The sequence below is a fragment of the Aythya ferina genome, assembly GCF_964211825.1.
Source record: "Aythya ferina genome assembly, chromosome: 1".
NCBI lineage: Eukaryota > Metazoa > Chordata > Aves > Anseriformes > Anatidae > Aythya > Aythya ferina.
This window is the reverse complement of record NC_140296.1, coordinates 92,853,229-92,876,240: the sequence shown is the minus strand read 5'-3', so window position 1 is coordinate 92,876,240 and position 23,012 is coordinate 92,853,229. Positions and strand designations below refer to the sequence as shown.

The 23,012-nt window shown below is 45.6% G+C and overlaps 2 protein-coding genes across 8 annotated transcripts in view; both read right to left on the bottom strand.

Moving 5' to 3' along the window:
- C2CD2 (C2 calcium dependent domain containing 2) overlaps positions 1-4,957 on the bottom strand; it is a 39,650-nt gene extending 34,693 nt beyond the window's left edge. The window contains exons 1-2 of one of the 3 annotated variants that reach the window (XM_084530783.1): positions 4,562-4,957; positions 3,079-3,177 (exon numbers count right to left, since the gene is read on the bottom strand). In XM_084530783.1, coding sequence (XP_084386909.1) covers positions 3,079-3,177; positions 4,562-4,918 — 456 coding nt within the window. In that variant the 5' untranslated portion in view covers positions 4,919-4,957. The remainder of the gene's footprint in view (positions 1-3,078; positions 3,178-4,561) is intronic. The other 2 variants (XM_084530784.1, XM_084530782.1) reach the window with 2 other exon arrangements.
- Positions 4,958-5,760: 803 nt separating this feature from the next.
- The window catches only part of ZBTB21 (zinc finger and BTB domain containing 21), a 29,281-nt gene continuing 12,029 nt past the window's right edge, over positions 5,761-23,012 (bottom strand). Inside the window, exons 1-4 of one of the 5 annotated variants that reach the window (XR_014696399.1) lie at positions 19,005-22,683; positions 8,518-8,732; positions 7,356-7,416; positions 5,761-6,427 (exon numbers count right to left, since the gene is read on the bottom strand). Coding sequence is in view for 1 of the 5 variants with exons in the window: in XM_084530768.1 (XP_084386894.1) it covers positions 19,153-22,326 (3,174 nt within the window). In the remaining 4 variants the exon portion in view is untranslated. Of the gene's footprint in view, positions 7,417-8,517; positions 8,733-12,683; positions 22,684-23,012 lie in introns of those variants that run through there. The other 4 variants (XR_014696398.1, XR_014696400.1, XR_014696401.1 and 1 more) reach the window with 4 other exon arrangements.

The window sequence follows — 23,012 nt, the reverse complement described above, 5'->3', positions numbered from 1 at the left end:
AGCACGGGCTGCCAGCTGGAAGCAAAGGGAGACGAGGATGAAGCTGCAACAGCCACGCGGTTGAACGAGGCCTTTTTGTCAGCCTGCAGAGTAGCCCTCCTTCCCCTCCACGACTTCTCCCAATGAGATCCATCATATCAAGGCTTCCCGTTAGCTTTTCTATTTGCTACTGCCTAACGCGATGCGGGGCAGTCACTCCTCTTACAGCAACTTCTCATGAACCACTTGTGAAAGGAAAAGTGAGCAGTGGGCCCTCTGAAGGCATTTCTCAGCTCTGTTTAAGCTTGAAAAGGAGGGGATTTCTGCTCCAGTTTTATGGTTAGGGAACAGACTTGGAAGTTTGCTCTGCCTAAACCCTTCCGTGCCAAGCTCGCAACAAGAGAATTGTCTTCCCTGTAGCCTTTTATTGTTTCTGGGAAGTTCAAAGCCTCTGAAAATAGACTGCAGTAATGGAAAGGTTGGCAGGATCAGCTGAGAATATTGCTAATGTTTACTTTATTGAAACAAAACAGCCAACACCACACAATGAAAACAGGCCTCTTCGTTCTATATGTTTAGGCTCTGGCCCAAATCTGGAGCGACAGCTACGTATAAATAGAGGCTTTGTCGAGAGGCAGCGCGGTGTAACCTTCCTCCACGGAGCAGCTCCGTCACGATCACAACGGCGTTTGCCAAGTTCACAGCCAGCAGCTTCCCTGACACCGTTTGCATCGGCCAACACACGCTGCTTTTACAGCCTCGAGCTCCTTCAAGGCAAGGACAGCCGCATGCACCTCAAGACAGCACGTGTCGGAGCGCGTCCTGCTCATAAACAGGGCTGTCAGCAGTAATATAACAGTGACAGCCTGTCTGGCAATCCTGTATTGATTCGGCGTGAGCGCAGGCGAGCCTTGCCAGTCACGAGGCTCGCACCCAGCACCATGCAGGACCCTCCTCTGGTGTGCTCCATGGCCCAGCACTCAAGAGGATAAAACTATCCACCACAAAAGAGAAGTGTGCCACGGGGATCCATCGCCACACCTCTGCATCCCACGGTTACAGATTTTGAACTCTCACCCTCATTCCTCTGTTTCCTTTGATGACCACAACCTCTCTGATGCAAAGTCTTCAAAATACCTATTTAGAAACGACGTGCAATAAATCAAGCCCTGGCTGCTGACCAAGGCTCCTATACGCTCTCGCTACCCAGATCACAAGTAAAGCAGCATGCTGAACCAGTTACAGGAAAGCAGTCCTGTGCCAGCTTATGCCCCAGGCAAGTGCAGAGCTCCGTGGGACGCTACAGCATTGATAAACAAGCAGCATATGGTCACAAGCCACATTCAGAGCCAGTCAGACCAGAGGCCTGAGCCTGGACAAGCTGCCAAGAGAGATTTCAATTTCATATTGTGTTTTCTGGTAATGCTTGCAAAGATTAAGGGTTTGAAGAGCAGGGGAAAAAAAAAATAAATCCAAAACTTTGGACCTTTGGTATTTCCTGAAGAGTACATAAGAGAGAGAATTACCACATGAGAAAACTCCTGAGGTGTTTAGAGAAAGGTACAAATTTAGTGAAGGAGTGAAAGTAGCACCTGAGTGCAATTCCAAGGCTATTACATACTGAAATCCAAATAAATTATTCAGGTTATACCTTCACTGAAGGCGTACGAATAGTTCAGAGCAATTTTTCTAGCAGCTATGCACATGATTATGGAAACAGGTTTTGGCGCAATTCAGAACAACCCAATTTACATAAGCAAAACTGTCTTAATCCAATACATTTTAAAAAGTGCTTATATTGCTTCAAGCTGCTATGAAACCCCATTAGATTGCTGGTCGCAATATTAACAGCTCCATTAGCATCCTGAAATGGCTCAACCCAAGGTCAGACAAGGACCAGGGGACTGCAGGCAACAGCACAAAGCTCCAGGTAGAACAGGGCAAGAGAGCAGCCCCACAGCATGGCTTTGTGCAACGCCACAGCAGCTCACCCGCCTCAGGCCACTGTGGGGCCAACGCTACTGAAACATCACAACTTTGCCAAGAGGGGAGAGAGCTTCAATCTCGCTAGCCCTAACTGCTGGGGCAGGGAGCACTGGTAGGAAAAAAAATAAAAAAAAATTGAATCAAGGCTAGAGAACAAGTGCACAAATGTCTTTACACACCGGCAACCCTCAGCTGCCACTGATCAATCAGGGCGTGACTTTAAGTTGAGTATCAGACAGATGAGCATGCATAGTTTTTAAAGGAATCACAGTATAGCTGCTTAACATTTAAATCAGACAAGCAAACAAAAACAACAAAGCAGAATTAGAAGTATTAAGCTAAACTGATTCAGGTGCCTGAAGCATCAGTGCATGTTGACTAGTAGCTACAGTAACTAGGATGAAAACGCAAAAGTTGTCGTTGCTAATAAGCACACAACCGTTTTTTTCCTTTTAAGGCATCTGTACACTATTTTAAGAGCCACATTCTGCCTTATTTTAATATTGTGTGCACTAAGTGTGGGAAAAAACACTTCCTGGTAGGCGCTGGGGGGGTGGGCGAGAAAGAAGCAAACAATCCCTTCCTCACTGAATATAGGATTCAGTAGCCACGATGTCACCCTGAGGACTCTGCACCTGCCCCACTGATCCTTATCTGGCTGGGACTCATGAAGCAAACCTGTAATCAGCCACACAAACAGCAAGCAAGAGGCAGACAAAGATGCTTTCCTGTCCCAGAGGAGAAGTGTCCCTTTCCTTCTTCATGAATTCCCCACCCCACGCTTCAACAATAGGATGGGGAGCCGTAATGACGGGGGGTGGGAGAAGGCTGCTGTAGGAGGTGACAAAAGGTGTTTCTATAAACTTGTCATAGCTCTAGTTATTGTTCATTTGGTAGAAGCCCTGGAGCACGCTGTTCACGACTTGCACTAGAAGTGAATCAATGCAAAGAGTTTGCACAGGCTCATTAGAGAGGCAGTCCCCTACCAGCCTCCACAAACTCATCAGGTCAAATGCTCAAAGTACTGAGAAATCAAACTCCTGCTGACACTCATACAAAAAGTTACACTTCTTGCTAAAAAGTAAACTGAAACAAAACAAAAATGAAGTTTACCTTCTCTTGAGCTGACTTTACCACACTAACAACTTGTTTGACTGCTAGCTCAAGTGGTTCTGGTCGGTCATCTTCCTCAAATGTCAGCAATTGTGAATCCTAAGAAAGAAGAAGAGAAGCATGATTAGCTGACAAACCCATCACTTGAAAAGGAGTGATGAAAATTCATGGCCTGTAAAGATCCTGGAAGAACCAGCGACAGAACTGCAAGCCTATGTCAAAACTCACGTGTTTTAATTGTGTGACAGCTCACCATGTAATACAAGGTAGAGCCTGAAAACCTATACTTAGGACATACATACAGGCCTAATCATCTTTCACTGTACAGAATATGAAGGTATACAACATGCTGCAGGGTGAAGCCCATGCGCAGCGACAGAGCTCAGCGAAACTGCTCTGCCTGATAAGGATTAACCAGAGTTATGCTCCACGAGCATTTTTGGTTTGGCCTAGCAATAAAATATATATATATTTTTTTGGGGGGGGGAGGGAGGTCATGCAGCTGCTCAAGTCTACACCAAAACTAAGAAAACCCAAAGCCCAGCTTGCAGAGGTGAGGGACGAGCCCTTCCCCAGGCCTTGCTGGTGCGTGGAAGCGGCAGCGCTGACAGCTACTCGGCGTTGGCAGCAGCAGCAGGGCAGCAGGCGCAGGTTTTGGCGGTGAGGTCACGCTCCTGGGGCAGCAGCTATCGCATTCCCCAGGCGGTGCGCATGCCGGCGCAGCAGCGCAGAGGCCGGCAGGGATTTGGCGAGCTGCGTGGTGCTGGGGAGCAGCGCGGTGCTGCAGTGCCAGGCGGTGAACTCATCGCAAGACACCGCTCCAGCTGCTGGCTCTCCAGCTGCACGCCCGGCTCGGCGGCTTCGCTCTCTGGCTGGGGACAGGACGCTGCTGCTGGCCTCTCCGTTCCGCTTCCCAGCACCTGTTCCCAAATCCTTTCGGCTCTCCCCTTCCAGCAGCAAACCCTCGCGTCTTAACCCAGTCTCTCCGAGCCGTGCAAGCCCGGAGGACGCCGTATTTTCCTCCCGCACGCCGCGCTGCTCTCCTTATCTCCCAGGCACACATGTTGCCCGGCTCTTCCTCCTGCCCCAGCCTCCCCCACCGTGCACGGCAAGCCCCGGCTCGCTGCTGCCCGGCCACACGGAGCCCTGCCGGCACCAGGAGTGCTGCGGGCAGGCTCCCTCTCAGGCTTACGCCACGCAGCAGCACCGGCTCGTTCATCCCCAGCCCTTTCCACTAAAGCAGCCAGCTCGCAGTCCCCACAACTGGGACATTTGCTGCCCTAAACCTCGCTGCACAGCCACCTCCCCCCCCCCGCCGCTGCCCCACCGAGGGCTCTCCCCTCCGCCGCCCTGCACCGCAGGCACCCGGGAGCCCCGCAGGCAGCCGGCGGGGCGGTGTTTGAGCGCGGAGGGCCCGGCTCCGGGTTTCGCCCCGTGCCGTCCCCCCCCACCTCCTCCCCGCAGCTCCCCGGCCGGCACTCACCGCCCTGGCCGCCGCCTCGTCGCGCAGCGCCGCCACCCATGCCCGCCGCCACTGCCGCCGCCAGCTGCACAGCGACAGCGCCCAGCCCAGCACCGAGCCGCCCTCCTCCAGCAGCTCGTCCCGAGGCCGCCACGGGGGCTGCTGCTGCTGCTGCTGGCACTGCTGCTGCTGCTGATGGTGGTGGTGGTGCTGCTGCTGCTCCTGCTGCTGCTTGGGGGTCCTCCGCCGCCGCCCCCCGCGCAGGGCCAGCAGCGCGTACTGCACCAGGTAGACGGCCAGCGTGGCCAGCGCCGCCACGAAGAGGGCGACCAGCGCGTACCAGCGCAGCTCGCCCAGCCCGCCCGCCAGCCCCGCCATGGCTGACCATAATGGGAGCCGCGATACCAGCCCCCACCGCCACCACCGCCACGCCGCAGCCCGAGCCCGAGCCCGTCCCCGTGTCCCTGTGTCCCCGTCCCCCCCGCACCCAGCGGCCGGCGGCGGCCCCGGGACCCGCCCGGCACCGCCCTCGGCGCCCGCAGCGCCCGCCCCCGCCGCCGGGGCGCTGAGGGGAGGGAGGCCGGGCCCGGCCCCTGCTGCCGCCATCCAGGCGCTGTGTGCCCCCTCCCCGCTTCGTGTAGACGCGAGTTTCCCCCATTTTTGGGGTGTTTTGGGGCGCTGCCCTATCGCTGTGTCCTCAGTTTTGTTCTGCTTTGCTGTGCCTGCTCGCCCTCTGTCTCACACTGACCTACTCCTAGGCAGGGAACCCCTCACCTGTGTGTGTTATTTTGCCCAATCCATGCCCCAAAACAACCCGTGATCACGGAATCACAGAATTTCTAGGTTGGAAGAGACCTCAAGATGAAGTCACTGAGGCTGGCACTGAAACACCGCTTTAACTTCTTGCTCCACTCAGGTTCAGACTGTTGCTTTACAGGGCAGAAATGCCCTTTCTTAGCTGGAAACTGGGGTTCCAGATCTCTGGGTGTGTGCCGTGGGCCACAGAGGGAAGTCGACAGGGCTCTGTCAGGGGAGCCCCAGGGTGGCAGATGTTGAGGTGCAGAAGTTGTGCGGGCTCGCAGACCACACTGCAAATGCTTGTGTGCTGGACGCTTTCAGGCTGATTCATAGCTAGAAGCAAAGGTTAAAAAAAAAAAAAAAAAAAAAAAGGAAGTGAGTACATAAGTGAGTACATTACAGAGTCACCAAGTGGCTGAGGTGAGAAGGAACCCCTGGAGGCCACCTGCTCCAAGCCCTGCCCAAGCAGGGCCACCCAGCACAGGCTGCCCAGGGCCAGGCCCAGGCGGCTTCTGGAGATCCCCAAGGAGCCCCCACAGCTCTCTAGGCAGCCTGTGCCAGGGCTCCTGAAGTGCTGCCTGGTGTTCAGAGGGAGCCTCATGTTATTTGTGTGCCCATTGCCTCTTGTTGGGGTGCTGGACACCACTGCAAAGAGCCTGGCTCCATCTCCTTTCTTCATATAAGAGATGCTCCAGACCCTTAATCATCCTTGTGGCCTTGTGGCTGGACTCTCTCTCCACCACGTCCCTGTCTCTTGTACTGGGGAGCACAGAACTGGACCCAGCACTCCGCCTCACCACTGGCCTCACTGGTGCTGAGTGTAAGGAAGGATCATCTCCCTACTCCTGCTGGTAACATTCCTCCTAATGCAGCCCAGGATACCGTTTGGTGGTCTTTGCCATGATGGCATGTTGCTGGTGAACTGGGAAACCTCACACTCCATTTACTGACCTGCTGCCTTCTGCCTGCCTGGCTCCTGGCAGGAGATTTAGAGTGTACCTACAGGATACCAAGGAGCAAGCTGCTGAGATCTCCAGAGATCCAACCAATTGCTACATTAGCACAGCACTGTACGTGGGTTAATTGACCCTGCTGAGAGATCAGATTTATTAGCTGGGAACGTTCAGTTTAAGATCAAACCTGGTGTCTTTGCTTGTATTGCACTTTGCTGTACCACCTGGTTTGCGGATAGCTCAGGGATTTATAACACAGTACTACAGGATGACAGACAAACGTGCCCTTAGCTTGTCCCATGTTTCAGTTCCCCACATATGCCATCTAGACAATTTTCTTTAACTGGCACGAGTGTTGTGAGACTCATTACTGAATACGAAATGAAAAAAAGATGTAAAAGATTACACTGAAATATTAAGAACAGTTTCCCTTTCTGGAATTTTATCAACTAGTTTGTTACTATAAATATTCTATGTTTTTACTTTTAAAGTATAACAAAAATATATGGCAGCTAATATTTAATTACTTTCCCTTTTCATATGCTTGTGAACTTGGAATAGCCCTCTCAGAGCATTCAGGATCTTGCCCATCAAAGTATAGCTCTGGGGATGAGATTAGTAAAGTAATTAGTTGTTCATAATTCCACGTTCTTTGAAGCTGGGAAGTGTGATTCTGACTTTTCTGCTAGGCTCTCCACTGTATTTCTATTAAAGAACCTTTGTATTTCCCAATCTCAGCTTTCTTTTTACTTAGCAAGTATGTATCTCTACCAGTGATGGCTGCAAAGCAAGATTGAAATAAGGTGAAGTGAGAGAAAATGGTACAGAGTTGATCTCACAAGGATTCTGGAACAAGGGAGTTTTAAATGCATCATTTATTGCAGTTTTCTCACACCTCCACGTTTTGGTCTTTTGAAGCCTGAATTTTGTAAACTGTTTCGCTCGCTGTGTTAGAAAGGCAAGATGAAAACTGCAGACACGTAGCTTGCTATGACCTGGTCTATACTAGAATGGTTTCCTGTTAGAGCTACCCTGGACAGATGAACAGAAATAAAATATCTCACCTGTTAACCAGTGCTGCCAGATTCATCATATATCCAAGTTTCTGGAGATGCTCTTGCTCTCCTGCAGACAGAACGGGGGCAGAATTTTAGGACCTCAATAATTTGTTTGAAATGTCCAGATCTGTTGCCTGAGGATGGGACAGTGGCTAGGGCTTAGCACAGGCAAATGGGGGAATGGTGTGTGCCAGGGTCCTGTCCTGCCTTGGGCTGGGACACAGCAGAGCTCAAACCTAGGACCTGGAAAGTGACCCTGAGTCCCATGGTACAGATGCAGGCAAAAGGGTCAGATGAGATCATAGTTATGTCATCAGTTACATTTCTAAATCTGTTAAGTAGAACCAAAACAAAACCAACCAAAACCAAAACCAAACCAAAACAAACAAAACAAAACAAAACAAAACATGAAGTGCATAACATGAAGTCCAAAACAAGTGTTTTGTCCGGGCAGTATAAAAGTGTAAGGGGAGCTTATTTGGCAAAACTGCCAAAAGGCCAGTGGAGCTTTTTTTTTTTTTTTTTTTTTTTTTTTTTTTCCCCAGCATCCTGGGACTCTGTGGGATAACGCCTGTGATGTGGCTATAACCATGCCTTCCTTATGAGATTTCATTTACCCTATCAACCTGAGGTGAAAACACTTCATGTATTTCACTGCCAGCTCTGCTGGAAGGGGCAGACCTGTAAATCTCCACACATGAAACGGGACCTCTTAGCACATAACTTGGTCCCATATATGTGCGGACCATTATCCCTTTGGCATATAGCACTTGAACCTCTTTCCCACTGTTCTACCCTCAGTGCCAGAGGCAGGAAACAGGCACATCCTTCTACCTGCTGACCCTGGCAAGTCTGCTCAGGGGTAGTGGGGCAGGGAGAGGAACAATCCTAAAGCCAGAAGATGTGTTTCTGCATTTTGTCCTGCTCTTTCTTGTACTCTCTGGTCTGTTTTCTGTAACTCCCTTCTAGCTGAGATTTGGCACCTATGACCCTTCCTGTCTCACATGACTTGACATACCAGAAACATTGCCCCCTACTCGTTGATGTCTGTCTGAGAAAGAGAGCAAAGGGCTGGAGCAAGGACCAGGTGGGATACCCAGAGAAGCATTGCTGGAAGTAGGTCAGCAGCCTGAGACCAGAGGAGTTGCCACTAAACAGGCTTTAATACCTAGGAGCTAGCATGGGGCAATGAGGCTAGCACAGCGCAGGCTCTTGATCAGGAACAGCTCCTCCCACCAGAGAATATCTTCTTAATAAGGGAGTTCAACTACATACAAAAATGCTGAGGCGATGACATCATTGGACCTTCAATTTGACTAATTATTCTTATTTTTGGTTCTTTTGCAAAATCAGGAGACATCTGATCTATCCAAGCACCAATCTCTGTTGGGAAAAAAAAAAAAAAAAAAGTAATATTTGCATAGTGACATCAGTAGAAAGACTTCATTTCATTTAGGTTGTTTAGTTCTCCTTTGCCCAAAGGTCTACATCTCCTAAGAGCTTAAGAGGGCACACTGCCAGGAGCTGAGTTTTTCATTAGATCAGGAAATTGCTCTTATAGCTTTGTTATTATATACGTTATTAATACACAGGCATGGTCCTGAAAACAAAAATCTTGAAAAACAGCCATGCACCATAAATATGATTGTTGACAAATTGGCTAAGGTTCAAAACAAGTTGGTCACAGTGTTTTATTTTGACTGATCATAATTAATTTCAAAATACATAGTTGGATATAAAGCACAACTATAATGCCACGTTTCAGTTCTACCTTGGAAGGAACTTGGTACACCTCGGGTACTTGTAGTTTCTTCTGAACCTATTCACACACCAAAAATACATCCAGAAAAAGAAAACAAACAAACAACAATGTGGAAAAAAACAACAACCACACAAATAATGGTACTGTCACGTTTGTATTCATCGAAATCTCAGTATTTTATTGATTAATCTTAGAAGTTTCTTAACATTTAGTTGTATTGTAACTACTTTCTTTTTTCTGTAGGGTTGCGCTCTTCCCATGCTACAATATCTGGGTAAATAATCTCTTCCTGAGTGGTCACGACTTTGTGAAAGAGACAAAGGTTAATGACACGTGTCTTGGATTGCTGATCCTTCCTTTTACTACTTGTATCTGGCGATGCAATAAAAGAAGGAGAAGTATGTTTGAGAGTATTGTTTTTCTGTTACAGCAACCCTTCCAAAAGATATTTACTAGAGTTCAGCAAAGCGCCGTGAGCTTTTAGAAAGGAAAACATGACACAAGCTTCTTCTTTCCTCCTTGATGTTCACCTGCTGGAGCCAGCTGTATTCTCCCCAGCAGAGAGCGCCAGGAAGCCTCAGTCCATGGGGCTGGCATGGAGAGGCAGCAGCGTGTGGTGCTTGAGTGGCCTGCTTGAGGGGACGGGGAAGAAGGCAGGGTGTTATGGTGTGGGCAAAGGGAAGGGTTGTCCTGCGCTGCTCTGCGCTGCTGTGGCCTCACCTTGAGTACTGTGTGCAGTTTTGGGCACCACACTAAAAGGACATAAAACTATTAGAGTGTCCAAAGGAGGGCTACAAAGATGGTGAAGGGTCTGGAGGGCACGATGCCTGAGGAGCGGCTGAGGGCACTGGGTTTGCTCAGCCCCGAGCAGAGCAGGCTGAGGGGAGGCCTCATGGCGGCCTGCAGCTCCCTCGCGAGGGGAGCGGAGGGGCAGGCGCTGAGCTCTGCTCTCTGGGGACAGCGACAGGACCCGAGGGGACGGCATGGAGCTGGGACAGGGCAGGGTCAGGCTGGGGGTTAGGGAAAGGGTCTGCACCCAGAGGGGGGTCGGGCACTGGGACAGGCTCCCCAGGGAGGTGGTCATGGCACCGAGCCTGACAGAGTTCAAGAAATGTTTGGACAGTGCTCTCAGCCATAGGGTCTGATTTTTGGGTGGTGCTGTGCGGAGCCAGGACTTAAAGCCCAATGATCATTGTGGGTCCCTTCCAACTCAGGATATCCTGTGATTCTCTGATTCTATGGCCAAAAAGTTTAAACTCCTCAGTCATGAATTCACCTTATGTTCAATTATATTGACTGTAAGTTATCATAATTAGTGTTAAATCACAGTTAACCCTCTTGTATTTTCTCACACAACTGTCTGCGCTGCAGAAACCATTGGGACAAGCTGGCATCCTTGGAAGTCCCAAGAGGGAGGCCAAGACTAAAGAATCCGGAGATGCACATCGTCTCTCCCCTCCCAGAGGTCAGGCAGAAAACATACTGGTTGGTGGAAGGAATAAATACTGGAGCAGAAGACAGGTTTTAGATGAAAGCGTAAATAACGTGCCTTTGACTAAACAAGAATTTTTCTCCAAACTCAGAAACTGCCACAAAACAGAGTCAATTTTAAACACACATATGCAGACACATGCATACATACAGAGGGAGAGGTTCCCTGTCTGTGTGGTGCATTCATGTGGGGCTCTTCAGGTGGATGGTACCTTGCAGTCCTTTGTTTCTGGCTCCTCCTAGTGCCCATACAAAGTGTTAGAGGCACATAATAAATTCTAGGATCATCTCCATAAACTCCACAGAGTTAATTACATCTCAGGCTCGATGTAATTCTTCTCCCAAGCCTTCTGAGCTGCATTAGTACTTCCTAAAAAACTACACAACTTTAAAACTCATTTTTTATTATCAGTGATTTTTCTCTATACTTACTCATGGTGAGCTTGCTTTTTCACATTTCTATCTTTAAAAAAATCAGTGACATGCTTCTATCAGATTTCTGCTGATGAAACCAAGTAATCTGAATGCAAGCTAACAAATTTAAGTTTCCTTCTGGTGGCACCTGGCTGCTCAGTTGATTGATGAGTGAAGGGGAGGAAGGCTTTAGCTTTCCCCTTGCAGGATCAGCTGTGTCAGGGACATCTTTCTTCCCCTAAACTATTTGATAGTCTTCATAGCATAGAGGAACGGATGCAGCTTCTTGTCAGCCAAAAAGGGTTGGAAGGTGTCAAACCCCAGGGGCTCCAAGCCGTTCATTAAGGAATGCTCCACCTGCCTGTGGAGTTTACAAAACTCAGCATGGTCTCTTCTTTATAGCAGAAGCGTCGCTGGATGCTAGTAATCCCAGCAGGTCATGCTGCCTCATCACTGCTTCGTGTTTAACAAGCAGTGATCTCTCTTCATTGGAGAGATGCATATTGCCCTCAAACATCAGCTTAAGTTAATGACAGCAGCCAGGACTCCATGACATCCAGCTGTATCCATCCTAGGTCCTGGATGACCTAACATTAAGAAATTGTTAAAGGTTGTATCATAACTGCAGAAGTAATGTAAAGCAGATCCTTTGTTAGCAGCAACTGGCTTTGCCTTCAATGTCAAATTCCAATGTCAAAATTTTTTTATGTCAAATACAGATTGTATGGTCTCTAGATCAGATATTAAATATTTAAGCAAATGTTAACGAGCAAATGCTCTTTAACAATTAACAGATGGAAAACTGTATGTAGATCTTGACTGGATGCAGAAAGAAGTAGAGGTTATTTCCTTGTGCTGAAAGCAGAAAGAGGGAGCCAAACTTGTGGTGACTTACCACTCTGTGAGGGGATCAGTGAGCAGCTCTCCCCACTTTTTCTACAGCTCGCTTATCTTCTGACACGCAGGGATGCTCCATGGAGGGACAGGCCAGGTGCCCTTTGTCCCTGTTTTCACAGAGATTTAGGGATTATCAAAGGCACAAATCCTCTTGACCTTGGAGTACCCTTTCAACCCTTCATTTTGGACGCTTGGTGGAACTTCAGCTCTGCCAGTATGTTCCACCTGACCTCAGGCCTCCCCCACTCTAACAAGACACCACACACACGCACGCACGTGTAAAAAGGACAGGTAACTTAAGCACATGCTCTCACTGCTAATCTACCCTTCCCACTAAGGCCCTTCTATGCTTCCACATCAGTGGTTTTTATGAAACTTGTTGGAGATTAATTCCTTTGAGGCCTTGGCTCATCTTATTAAATGTGATTGAAATTGGTTGGTGGGTTCAACCAATGGAAAATGGAAAAGGATGGCAGATGTGGAGTGCAGAAAAGTCAGAAAACAGCTCTAGTTTTCACAGACAGGTGTCTTATCTTTTTTCAAGAAAGTAACCTAGGAAACCCCCTTCCCAAAAGATACAGGAAATTTTCTGCATCATGAGAACGCACACACTGCATTCTCACCCACAGGCTTTTGGAGATGGAAATATATGCTGCAAAACAGCTTTTGATGAGAGCACTGCAAAACACCATAACCGTTCCTGACGGTGTATTTTCAAACATCTGGTTCAATCCAGCTTTAGATGAAAGAGATACTCAGTCAATGTAACCTTGCTTCCACAAAGTTGTTTTAATCATTGATTGCAGAGGAAGCAGAATTTGGGCACAGCTCAAGTTTTCATCAGATTTTCTACAGCAGTCAGTTTTCTTGTATTTTCCAGCAAAAAGTTTGCTGAGACACTTACTAAAGCACACAAAAAGTCATTATTTTAGTAAAGTAAAAACTGTCATTTGCATTCAACAACTAGATCAAAAGAAGTCTTTTTGTAAACAAAATTCCAGTCCCACAGGCACAATGGCATGTACAATAACATCTCAATTTGCCAAGAGAATCCAGTATAAAACACGATAATTCAAAAGAAACAAAGTGTAAGTTTATTGGACGCCAACATTTCTTAGTCAAGATCTAAGTAAAGAAAACACACAGTAGAAAAAGTTGTACAAAGCAGCAATGGATTTACATTACATTAAAGAAAAAAAGTTACCCTAAGCTAGTAAGTCTCAGTCCTAAAAAAAGTAAAAACCCATTCTTAATTAAAATTCAGCACTGGTGTATTGAATTGATATACAATGACTGTAAGGTATACAGGATTATAAAACCGGCTTCTTTTGTCTTACCTCTATAATGCTTTAAAATGACAAGTGATTTTACGTAACGAATTGGAAAATTCTATAGCAAATATATTGGATAATTCCAGCTTGTAGAAACTGTAGGAAACTGTTCCCCTGCACCCAAATACTACAAGTGATTCCATTTTCCTGTTTTTTAAAAAGGGACACTGTCAAGAAGAAGCTTTAAAATGAATATTTTGTACATCTTTTGTGAAGTTATTTTGCAAAAAGTTTTTTTTTTTTTTCTTTCTGCCTTTACATACATGTTTTAATTGAACATGTGGCTGCAGTAGTGGGAAGCTTGTATCTTTGGAAGGTACGGTGTATCACTGAAAAATCAAAAAAGGAAAAAACAGATCAGGTCCTTTATTCTGGAACAGTTAGAGAAAAAGCAAAATGAAAGATAAGCTCAGCCCACAGAATTCAGATACAATTTACAGGCATCCTTGAAACAACTGCGGATGCCTTTAGTAGGCATTCTCATGCCTAAGCAGCTCAAGTGTTGTGAGTCAATTCATGTCTTGAAATTGATTTTATTCATATCAAGTATTGTTAATACAGATAAGCACTTTTACAGTATACAACCTTTCTCTTGATAGTGTCCCCTTATGTACAACACTTATAGTACAATTTTTCACAAGTCATTTTAAATAAACAAGAATCAATGACATTAAAAAATACTATCAGGCTGTGTTCAACCAAAAAAAAAAAATAAAAATTAACACTGATTCATTAACAGCAACGTTAAAAAAAGCTAACCTTACTTTGATTTTTATCTAAATCTTCTGGTAGGAAAATGTAAACAATTTTATTGAACAGTATAGGCACATGCCAGATTACAGGCTCATGCCAGATATTTGCACCCTCACTGTTAGTGCCAAGAAGTTAGGCATAGTCTGTCCTTGTCCCATATGAGGAACTTCTAGTTTTACCACTGGAAGCTTGGAACAAAAACAGAGTACGTGTAGCTTCAGACCAAACCCGCACATCCTACTTGGGGGATAAAAACAAACAAACAAAAAAACCAACCACCACCACCAAAAAAAAAAAAATAAAAAATCTACTGGATGCCACTAGAATGCTTGCCTAAATAGGAAATGCAGGAACAAGTCATGGCTGTGTGTTTTGGTTCACAGATAAGGCTACATCTCCATTCTGAAGGACGTAAGACAAACTCTAGTGTCACCCACTGCTTCAGCAGGTTATCTGCTCAGTTAACTGTCCGGGTGTTTCATTCCCCCTTATGGAAAAAAAATATATATATACATGAAGTAGAGACAGTATTATCATAGAACAGTTTGTGTTGGAAGGGACCTGAAAGACCACCTGGTTCCACCCCCCTGCCATGGGCAGGGACACCTCCCCGCAGCCCAGGCTGCCCACAGCCCCATCCAGCCTGGCCTTGAGCACCCCCAGGGATGGGGCACCCACAGCTTCTCTGGGCAGCCTGTGCCAGGGCCTCAACACCCTCAAAGTGAAGAATTTCTTTCTTATACCTAATCTAACCCTACCCTCCTTTAATTTAAAGCCATTACTCCTTGTGCTATTACTATGCTCCCTGACAGAGCCCCTCCCCAGCCTTCCTGCAGGCCCCTTTAGGTACTGGCAGGCTGCTGTAAGGTCTCCCCAGAGCCTTCTCCAGGCTGAACAACCCCAGCTCCCTCAGCCTGTCTTCATAGGACAGGAGCTTCATCCCTCTGAGCATCTTTGTGGCCCTCCTCTGGACTCTTTCTAATAATTCTACATCCTTCTTGTGCTGGGGGCCCAGAGCTGAAGGCAGCACTTCAGGTGGGGTCTCAGGAGAGCAGAGCAGAGGGGCAGAATCCCCTCCCTTGCTCTGCTAGCCACGCTGCTTTTGATGCAGCCCAGGATAGGGCTGGTTTTCTGGGCTGCAGGCACACATTGCTGGCTCACATCCCATTTTTCATATCCCCAAGTCCTCTGCAGGGCTGCTCTCGGTCCATTCCTCACCCAGTCCTTGTTCTTGGCCTTGCTGAACTTCACGAGGGGGCGCGCACCTCAAGCCTGCCAAGGTCCCTCCGGATGGCATCCCTTCCCTCTGCTGTACCGATGCACGAGCTGAGTAGCTTCGTGTCACCCACAAGCTTAATCCCACTGTCCCTGATGAAGATATTCAATAGTATTGGTCCCAGCACAGACCCTGGAGGGACACCCCTTGTCTTTACACTCAGACACTGAGCTGTTGACTAAAACTCTTTGGACGTGGCCCTCCAGCCAATTCTCTCTCCGTCGAACAGTCCATCCATCAAACCAACATCCCTTCAACGAGGCGGCAAGAATGTCGTGGGGGATCACACCAAAGGCCTTACAGAAATCCACCTAAATGATTACTGGTTGATGACCTTTGTTTCTGTAAAACTGCAGAAGCTTTAGCTGTGCATGCAGTTTTTATGTAGGGGAAAATTCAACTTAACTTTTGGTTCTAGAACTTAAATACTGTATCCATATGTCTTTTTTTCTGCCATTTCTCACTTTCAGTGGGTGATCATGGTCCCAAAATATGAAAAACCTTAAGCATGTATTTAAAAAAAAAAGTTAAGACTGATCTCCATGGAACTTAAGCATATGCTTAAACCTTTGCCAACACAGTGCCCGAAAGGAAGAGAAGTCCCCAAACAAAATACATTTCATGGCTCAACCCTGCTCCTCGTAAATGCAATGGAAGTTTTCGCTGGACTTCCACTGAAGCAGTTTAGTTCTCTGAGATTCATTGGACAGATTATAAAAATAACCCCAAAAGAAAGAATTAAAGATTCTAATCTATATATTAAAACATCTGCACATTCCTGTCACAAATTTTAAGAAGAAAAAAAAAAAACAACAGTTTTTGTATTTAACAAGAGCTCTAACTTTGCATCACCTCAGTACACAGTTACAAAATTAAACAAAATATGATGAGGACAGGTTTTTGTGTCAATAAATTTGCCTTTTATTTTGGCTGTGGCCAAGCTAGACACTCTTCAGAAGACCTTTATTTATAAACAAGCAACTAACATTTTTTTTTCTCCATAATTTAACTTTTAAAACATATATTAAAGTTATATAAGTGGAAGCATATTTATTCCGTATCCTCCAAAATAAACACTTCTATCAAGGGCTTTTAAAGATACTGTATAAAAAGCTAATAGAAAACCAGAACTACTATATAAACATCTCATATTTAAACTTCAGAGATCCTGAATTCCTTTACTAAGCAGGAACCGAATTTAAAAAAAAAAAACAAAACAAAACACAGAACACGCTCAAAGTTAAAAACAAAACTTAAAAAATTCTGCAGAAAAGCTTAGAAGGAGGCTATTTAGACCAGAAATATTTTTGTTTGTTTGTTTGTTAAATATAATACATAGTGTACTAGGAAGAAGGTCAAGGTTTCTTGAAAGACACTGTATGAGCTTCTGATTTTAAATGTGCCGTATTTATCATCATACCATACATCAGAACCCAGTTGGATGGTAGATGACTGTAGCGTTGATGAACTAGTTGCCACTTTCCCTTAGAAAGCACACTGATTTTTAAAAGGTTGGATAGAAACTATTTTAAGTGTATCTGAAGAAGAATCATTGGTGAGAACTTAGGTACCAGTTGACATGTTGCTATTTTCTATGCACAGATTTCTTATGCACATTTAAAGCGTATTCAGCAAGTCTTCATGTCTTTCTCATTTTGTTAAATCAGGTTAAGTGTATTAAGCATTTCATTTATTGTTTTTTTCTTGTGAGAAGGAAATTTAGTCTTATTTGATAGTGACATTTTCTATTCCACCTAATGAGTATGTAAGAATTTTGTTTCAATTGCAATTTCATGTAAAGAATTTGATATTCTTACAGTTTACCACATTCAGATGCAGTTTGCTTGGAAGCGAACAAAAAGGATAAAGTGTTACTACTAGCATGTATAGTAACAATTTTAGATTTTCATCAAAAAATGAAAGAAGAGGCTTGAAAATGGCATTACCTTTTTTTGGTAGCTGAACAAAGTCAGTGGTCCATACTGAGCCAACACTTTTAAACTTAAATTGCAGGAAAAAACACTAAAAAATTCCGTTAGGAAAAAAACTAACAGTGGCACAGTTGGGAGAAAAAAACTCTCCCTGTGCGTGCCTAACTGAGGATGTACATCCTCAGATCCTGGGATCAGTGTGCAATTCGTTTGGAGTTTGGGATGCTGAAACAAACGCGTGATTAGAACCAGAGAGGATTAAAGCCTCGCTGCTGCTCCCAGTGACATCGGCACCGGCCTCCTGCTGCTCTCCGTGAACACGGGCTGGGCTCTGGCTAGGTAGTGTGCGGTGCGGTCCCCATCTCCCAGCCTCCCGGGCTCGTCGGTCAAGGCCATAAGCACTGTCTGAGTCTCTTATATCCTTGCTGCTCACTTCAATCCAGCACCACTCCTTTAGGTGTAAATTCTAGCGGAAAATCTTCTCCCTGTTAATTTACCACTGCTTCTGGGTAAGTATTTCCTTTACTTGCAGAGTAATTTTGGACCCGTGCTATAGCTTCTACGATCCTGCTTATGCTAAACGCTCCAGTTGTGATTTGCAGTAAAATAATGGAACCACACGAAGCATCTGCAGCCCATTACACCCATGATTTTTAACAAATTAGAAAACTGCAACACAGTACCACAAATGATAGAAAGCGGCAGAAAGAAATACTCTATGCATTGTACTCCTAAAATACAGTGATTGTAGTGTGATGTCTTCTCCTCTGCTCTGCGCTGGATATGTACGCTTAATACGAATCTCAAATACATACTTCTTCATTTATACAGGTGTCTATATAAATATTTACATTTTTCGCTTTTGATAAAACATATCTTTGTACTCATGGCCAAGCTTATTACTGTGTGTAGGAACACAACTATTCTTCTATCCCTCAACGAGCTCTCTTGTTTTGCTTTAATAGTTATACATTCCTTTGTAGTTAGAATTACAAACAGTTGTACAAACAGTGGAAACAAAATTTTGAAACTTGTCTGACATCTATTCAATCTCACTTCATGTTATAAACAGTACCATTTGAGTTATAATGGTTGTTAATACAACTTCAGCTACCGAAATATCTATAGTAAATTATTCTTTGGGACATTATATAAAGCGATGTACCCCCTCCCCCAATTTTTCTTAGAAACTTATAATTAAATGGCTGAAAGCAGGCTTGCTGCTGTTTTTTTTTTTTTTTTTTAATATAAAATCTCAGTAATAATATTGCTGACTTTAGATTCTATTTTAATTTGTACAAGTTCCATATAACAACAAACAATTCTCTCTTCCCTTAAAGTATCAAACATTCGTATCCAATAATACCAGGATTACTGAAACTTGAGGTTTATTTGTTATTGCTAAAGATCTCTAAGACCCAAGTCGATACAGCAAGACACTCCATCCACTTCCTCCCTAACTGCACGTGCATGGCAGATATTTATATGGAGCTTGTGTGTTGGTTTATTTAAAAGGAGAAAATGAAAAATAAAAATAAAATCAGTGAAGTTGGTTACAGTATTTCACTACTATAAACTCACAGTTAGAATCCACATGGTTGTTGCTCTTTCATTTAATATATAACTTTATATATAATACACACGCGCACACCAACATCACAGGATGAAGATCCATGCATACAATCCAGATGCGATTGCATTTCAGTGTTAAATGAAATCAAAATATTCTGTTGCTATTAGATCCCAGACCACAGTATTTTAAATTACTCGGCTTGCTATCTACTAACCAAGTTAGTTTACCTTAATCTTCAAATCCAAGCAGCATCACAAATTCCCAATCTCCTGTCGCCGTTGCTTTGATCCTCTTCGTTTTCTGGTTTATATGGCAGACGTCCGAGATCCTGAAAATAGCCTCCACTGAGCCAGCTCTTTAAGGTATCTGTTAAAGCTAATTGTGTGTCTGTTCATGGCTCCAAAGACTAAAAGCTGTCTTGAAAGTCCTGTGACAGAGTTTACACATGTATTGTCTTTTGAACGTGATTGCCGAGAGCGGTGGAGCATGATAGAAGAGCGTGTCTGACTCCTGTGGGACAAACAATTTTTCAGTAGTAGCGGAGCTTTCGGACAAGCCGGTTGGGCTATCGGGCTCCAAAGGCTGGATTTTGGGCAGCGGTGGGGGCGGAGGTAAAGGTGGCGGTGACGGGGAATTAGCGGGCGGGCATATCTCGGGCTCCTTGTTCGAGGACTCCTCTGTGGCCTGGGACATGTGGGACTGGAAGTGACTCCAGAGCCGGAAATTGGTTCGGAAGGCCTTGTTGCACACGTGGCAAATGAACGGCTTGACGGAGCACAGGAGCTCTTGGTGACGCTCCAGCTGCTTGCGCACCGTGAAAATCTTCCCGCACTTCTCACAGGGCCACAGGCCGGCGTCTTTGTTGGAGACCACTTCCTTGGGTTCTCTGCTCGTTTCACTGGCCTCTTCCTCTACATCGTCCGTGGGCTCCTCCTTGATTTGGATTTTAAACTGCTTGGAAACGCTTAAGTCTTCGGGCAGGCACGAGGAGTCTTCAGAGTCGAAGTTGATCTGTTCTGACGAGTCACTGAATACTCCATCCTCCTTTGCGGCAAAATTGTTCGCTTTATTGGACTCCGGCTGGGAAGGCAACCTCGACGAGCTCGTTACTTCTCCGTTGTGATCCAGGATAGGCAAATAAAAGTTCTCTGTGGGAGACATGGTGTTCTGGTTGTGGACTTCCACCTGATGACGCCAGATGCTGAAGGACGACTTAAAGGTGCGCATGCACTCCAGACAGGTGAGCTTCTTGTATTCACACTTGCTTTCGTGCTCATGCTTCAGCTCCGGGGAGGAAAATCTAAGGCTGCAGTACGGACAGACAGTAGCGTTTCTACAGAGTCGCTCGTGATTCCCCTGCTCGATAAGCGAAGACAGCTTAGCGTTACAGAGACGGCACTGATAAACTTCTTTGTTCTCCACCGGACTTTCAATGTGAGCGTGGTCTTTCTGCTTGGGAGCCTTGTTTCCTCCGATTGGTTTCTCCCCTGGGTGCATTTTTATGTGCTGTTTGAATTGAGAGAGGAAACGGTAAGCCTTCCCACAGTAGACACAGATATAGGCTCCTTTCGTTCTCGACCTTAAATTCCTTTTGATGACTTGTTGTGCTTGTGAAGCAGACTGTCCCTGAAAACCCTGCTTGCCGCGTCGCAGTTTAACTATGAGAGCTTTCTTAATTTCTCTCTCTCTCACTATATCGATCAGTTTTCTTTGGAATTTTTCATCCAAAACCGCATGCGAGCTGGAAGCAGGCGAGGGATTCTTCACGATTCCATGCTGCGTCTGGCAGTGCGTCCACACTTTGAAATTGGTGTGAAACCTCTTGTGGCATATGTCACAAGCATAGGGCTTCTCTGGATTATGATACATGTTAACGTGACGGTGAAGACCTGCTGTTGATCTGAAAATTTTAAGGCAGTGCTTGCATTTAAATTTTTTATTTGGTCTTGCTTCTTCCATCTCACTGTATTCATCCTTGCTGACGTCGGAATCAGCAAAATCAGCATCAAGGTGCGTGGGGCTCGAGCCTTCCTCAAAGTTTTCGTCTGACTCAGGGGAACCTTGCTCATTCACCTTCAGTTTCTTAAACGGCAGCCTCCTATCCGCTTGAAATCTCCTCTTCGCAGGCAGTCTGCTTGGCTCCTTATGATCATCCTCGGTTTTGAAAGCAAAGTCTTTATTCGTAGACACTGATGCGTCGCCCACCGTGACTCTAATTATTTCGGAAGGATCTGAAAGTGGACTGCTGGGTTCAGTTTTTATTCGCACCTCTGTGAGAGGGGAAGCCACCTCCCTATCGGTTGACTGAGAGGCACTGAAAGACCTAAGGCGATGTGGGTGCATTACCTGTGGCTTTTCGTCTAAGACTAACTTCTCTGACGACTCCTTCAAACACGACTTCTGAGATGCAACGTTAAACGTCTTCTGGGAATCGTTAGTTCCCGGTGAGGAGGAGGATGATACCTGTGAAGGCTTTAGGTCAACAGAAGGTGAATACATAGGAACCTGACTGTCCATGGACAGTGACCTTCGAAGGAGGCTTTTTACAAGTGGCCCACTTCGGTCAATACTTTGGTTTTCAGGACCAGATCCACTAGACGGGATTACCAGCCCTAACTTGGAGTAGTATAGCAAATTCCTGTCTTCACCTTGGCCATTTCCTTTTCCTGCCTCTCGCAGCAAAAACGTAGATTCCGACGAGCCCCGCAGAGATAAGACCGGAGGACGCGGCCTCTTTAATGACACCTCTGCAGCCTTTCCTCTCAAGAGCTGGCCGCTGCTTCCAGGTTCATCGCTTGCAATTTCTTTCTCTGCTAAGGGCTTTTGAGGCAGTACTGTGTTCCTTTTCACCAAGCCACATCTGCTCTGATCCTCTACAGTTCCAGAAGTTTCATGAAGCTTGGTGTAGCTCACAGGGTTGTCTTTCAGCCATCTCCTTTCAGTCAGTGATAAATTGTGAAGGGTTTCGGTGGGTTTTGCTGCTTGCGGTCTAATGCTAGTTTTGACAGCAACAGAGGGTAAAGGTTTAGAAGTATGGCTTAAGTCATGTTGTGTTTGATTTATACTCTTCCCTTGTGCTTCAATTCTGTTCTGACAGACAATGACACTTCTCTTCTGAGAACTACTTTCCTCTTCGTCTTGATACAGTATCTTCTTAACGGGGCAAGCTGGAAAAGGAGCTTGAGGGCTCTTAGAAACAATGTTTGTAAGAAAGGATATCCCAAGGCTGTAGCCCAGTTCTTGCACAGCTGCCAGACTGCCTTTCTCAATGAACAAGGATGAGGAATAGATGTAGTTCAACACATTATCAAAAGCATCTGGTTCGCAAAAGTCGAGCTGAAACACCGACTGAGACTCATTCTCCTTATTCGTGAACAGAGTCTGGAAGTACTCACTGCTGGCAGCCAGAACGTTTTTATGAGCTCGAAATTTCTGGTCTCCTACTATCAGAACAACATCACACAGCTGTCCCTTTAGACGCTCCTCATTCAGTGCGCTCAGAAGTGAAATGGCATGTGCCGGATTTATGTAATGCAAGAGCCCCTCCATGATTCGGATGTTTCTGAAAGAGAACAACAAGAAAAAAGTCGCAGGTTGCTTTATGCAAACAGTTCTCGGAGGTAATGTGAACATAGCTAATCTGTCTGCCCTTCATAAACAGGCTAAAAGGCCATCAATATTGCTGAAGCAAACAGCTAGTTTGGAGGACAGCTCCGGGAATTAATATTGTTGGCCCCAGCAGATGCACAGGCACGAGAAGAACCAACTCATGTTAAAGAACACTTTCAAACATACCTTAATAGTTGATCGTACAATGATCTTACACAGATTATTACATTGAACTAATTAGAGGGGTGTGAAGGGGCTGTATTCTCTACCTGCAGTATACCCATCCACATGAAGGAGTGCCATTTAATTGTTTCCCCTGATCACCTTTTTCTCAGCTTTAGCTTTATGAAGATCAACCTTGGCAACTGCAGCGATGAACTTCTGAATCAGATAGTGCTGTGGTTTAACCCAGCAGGCAGCTAGGTGCCTCCCAGACACTCGCTCACTCCCCCACAGAGAGGTGGGGGAGAACCGAAAAAAAAGTAAAAGTGCAAGAACTTGTGGGTTGAGGCAGTTTAATGAGAACAGACGGAGGAAAGAACGAGAGAGGGAAAGGACAAAAGGAAGAATGGAAGAAAGAATGAAAGAACAGAGGAACGGAGGAACAAAAGAAAGGTAAAAAGCAC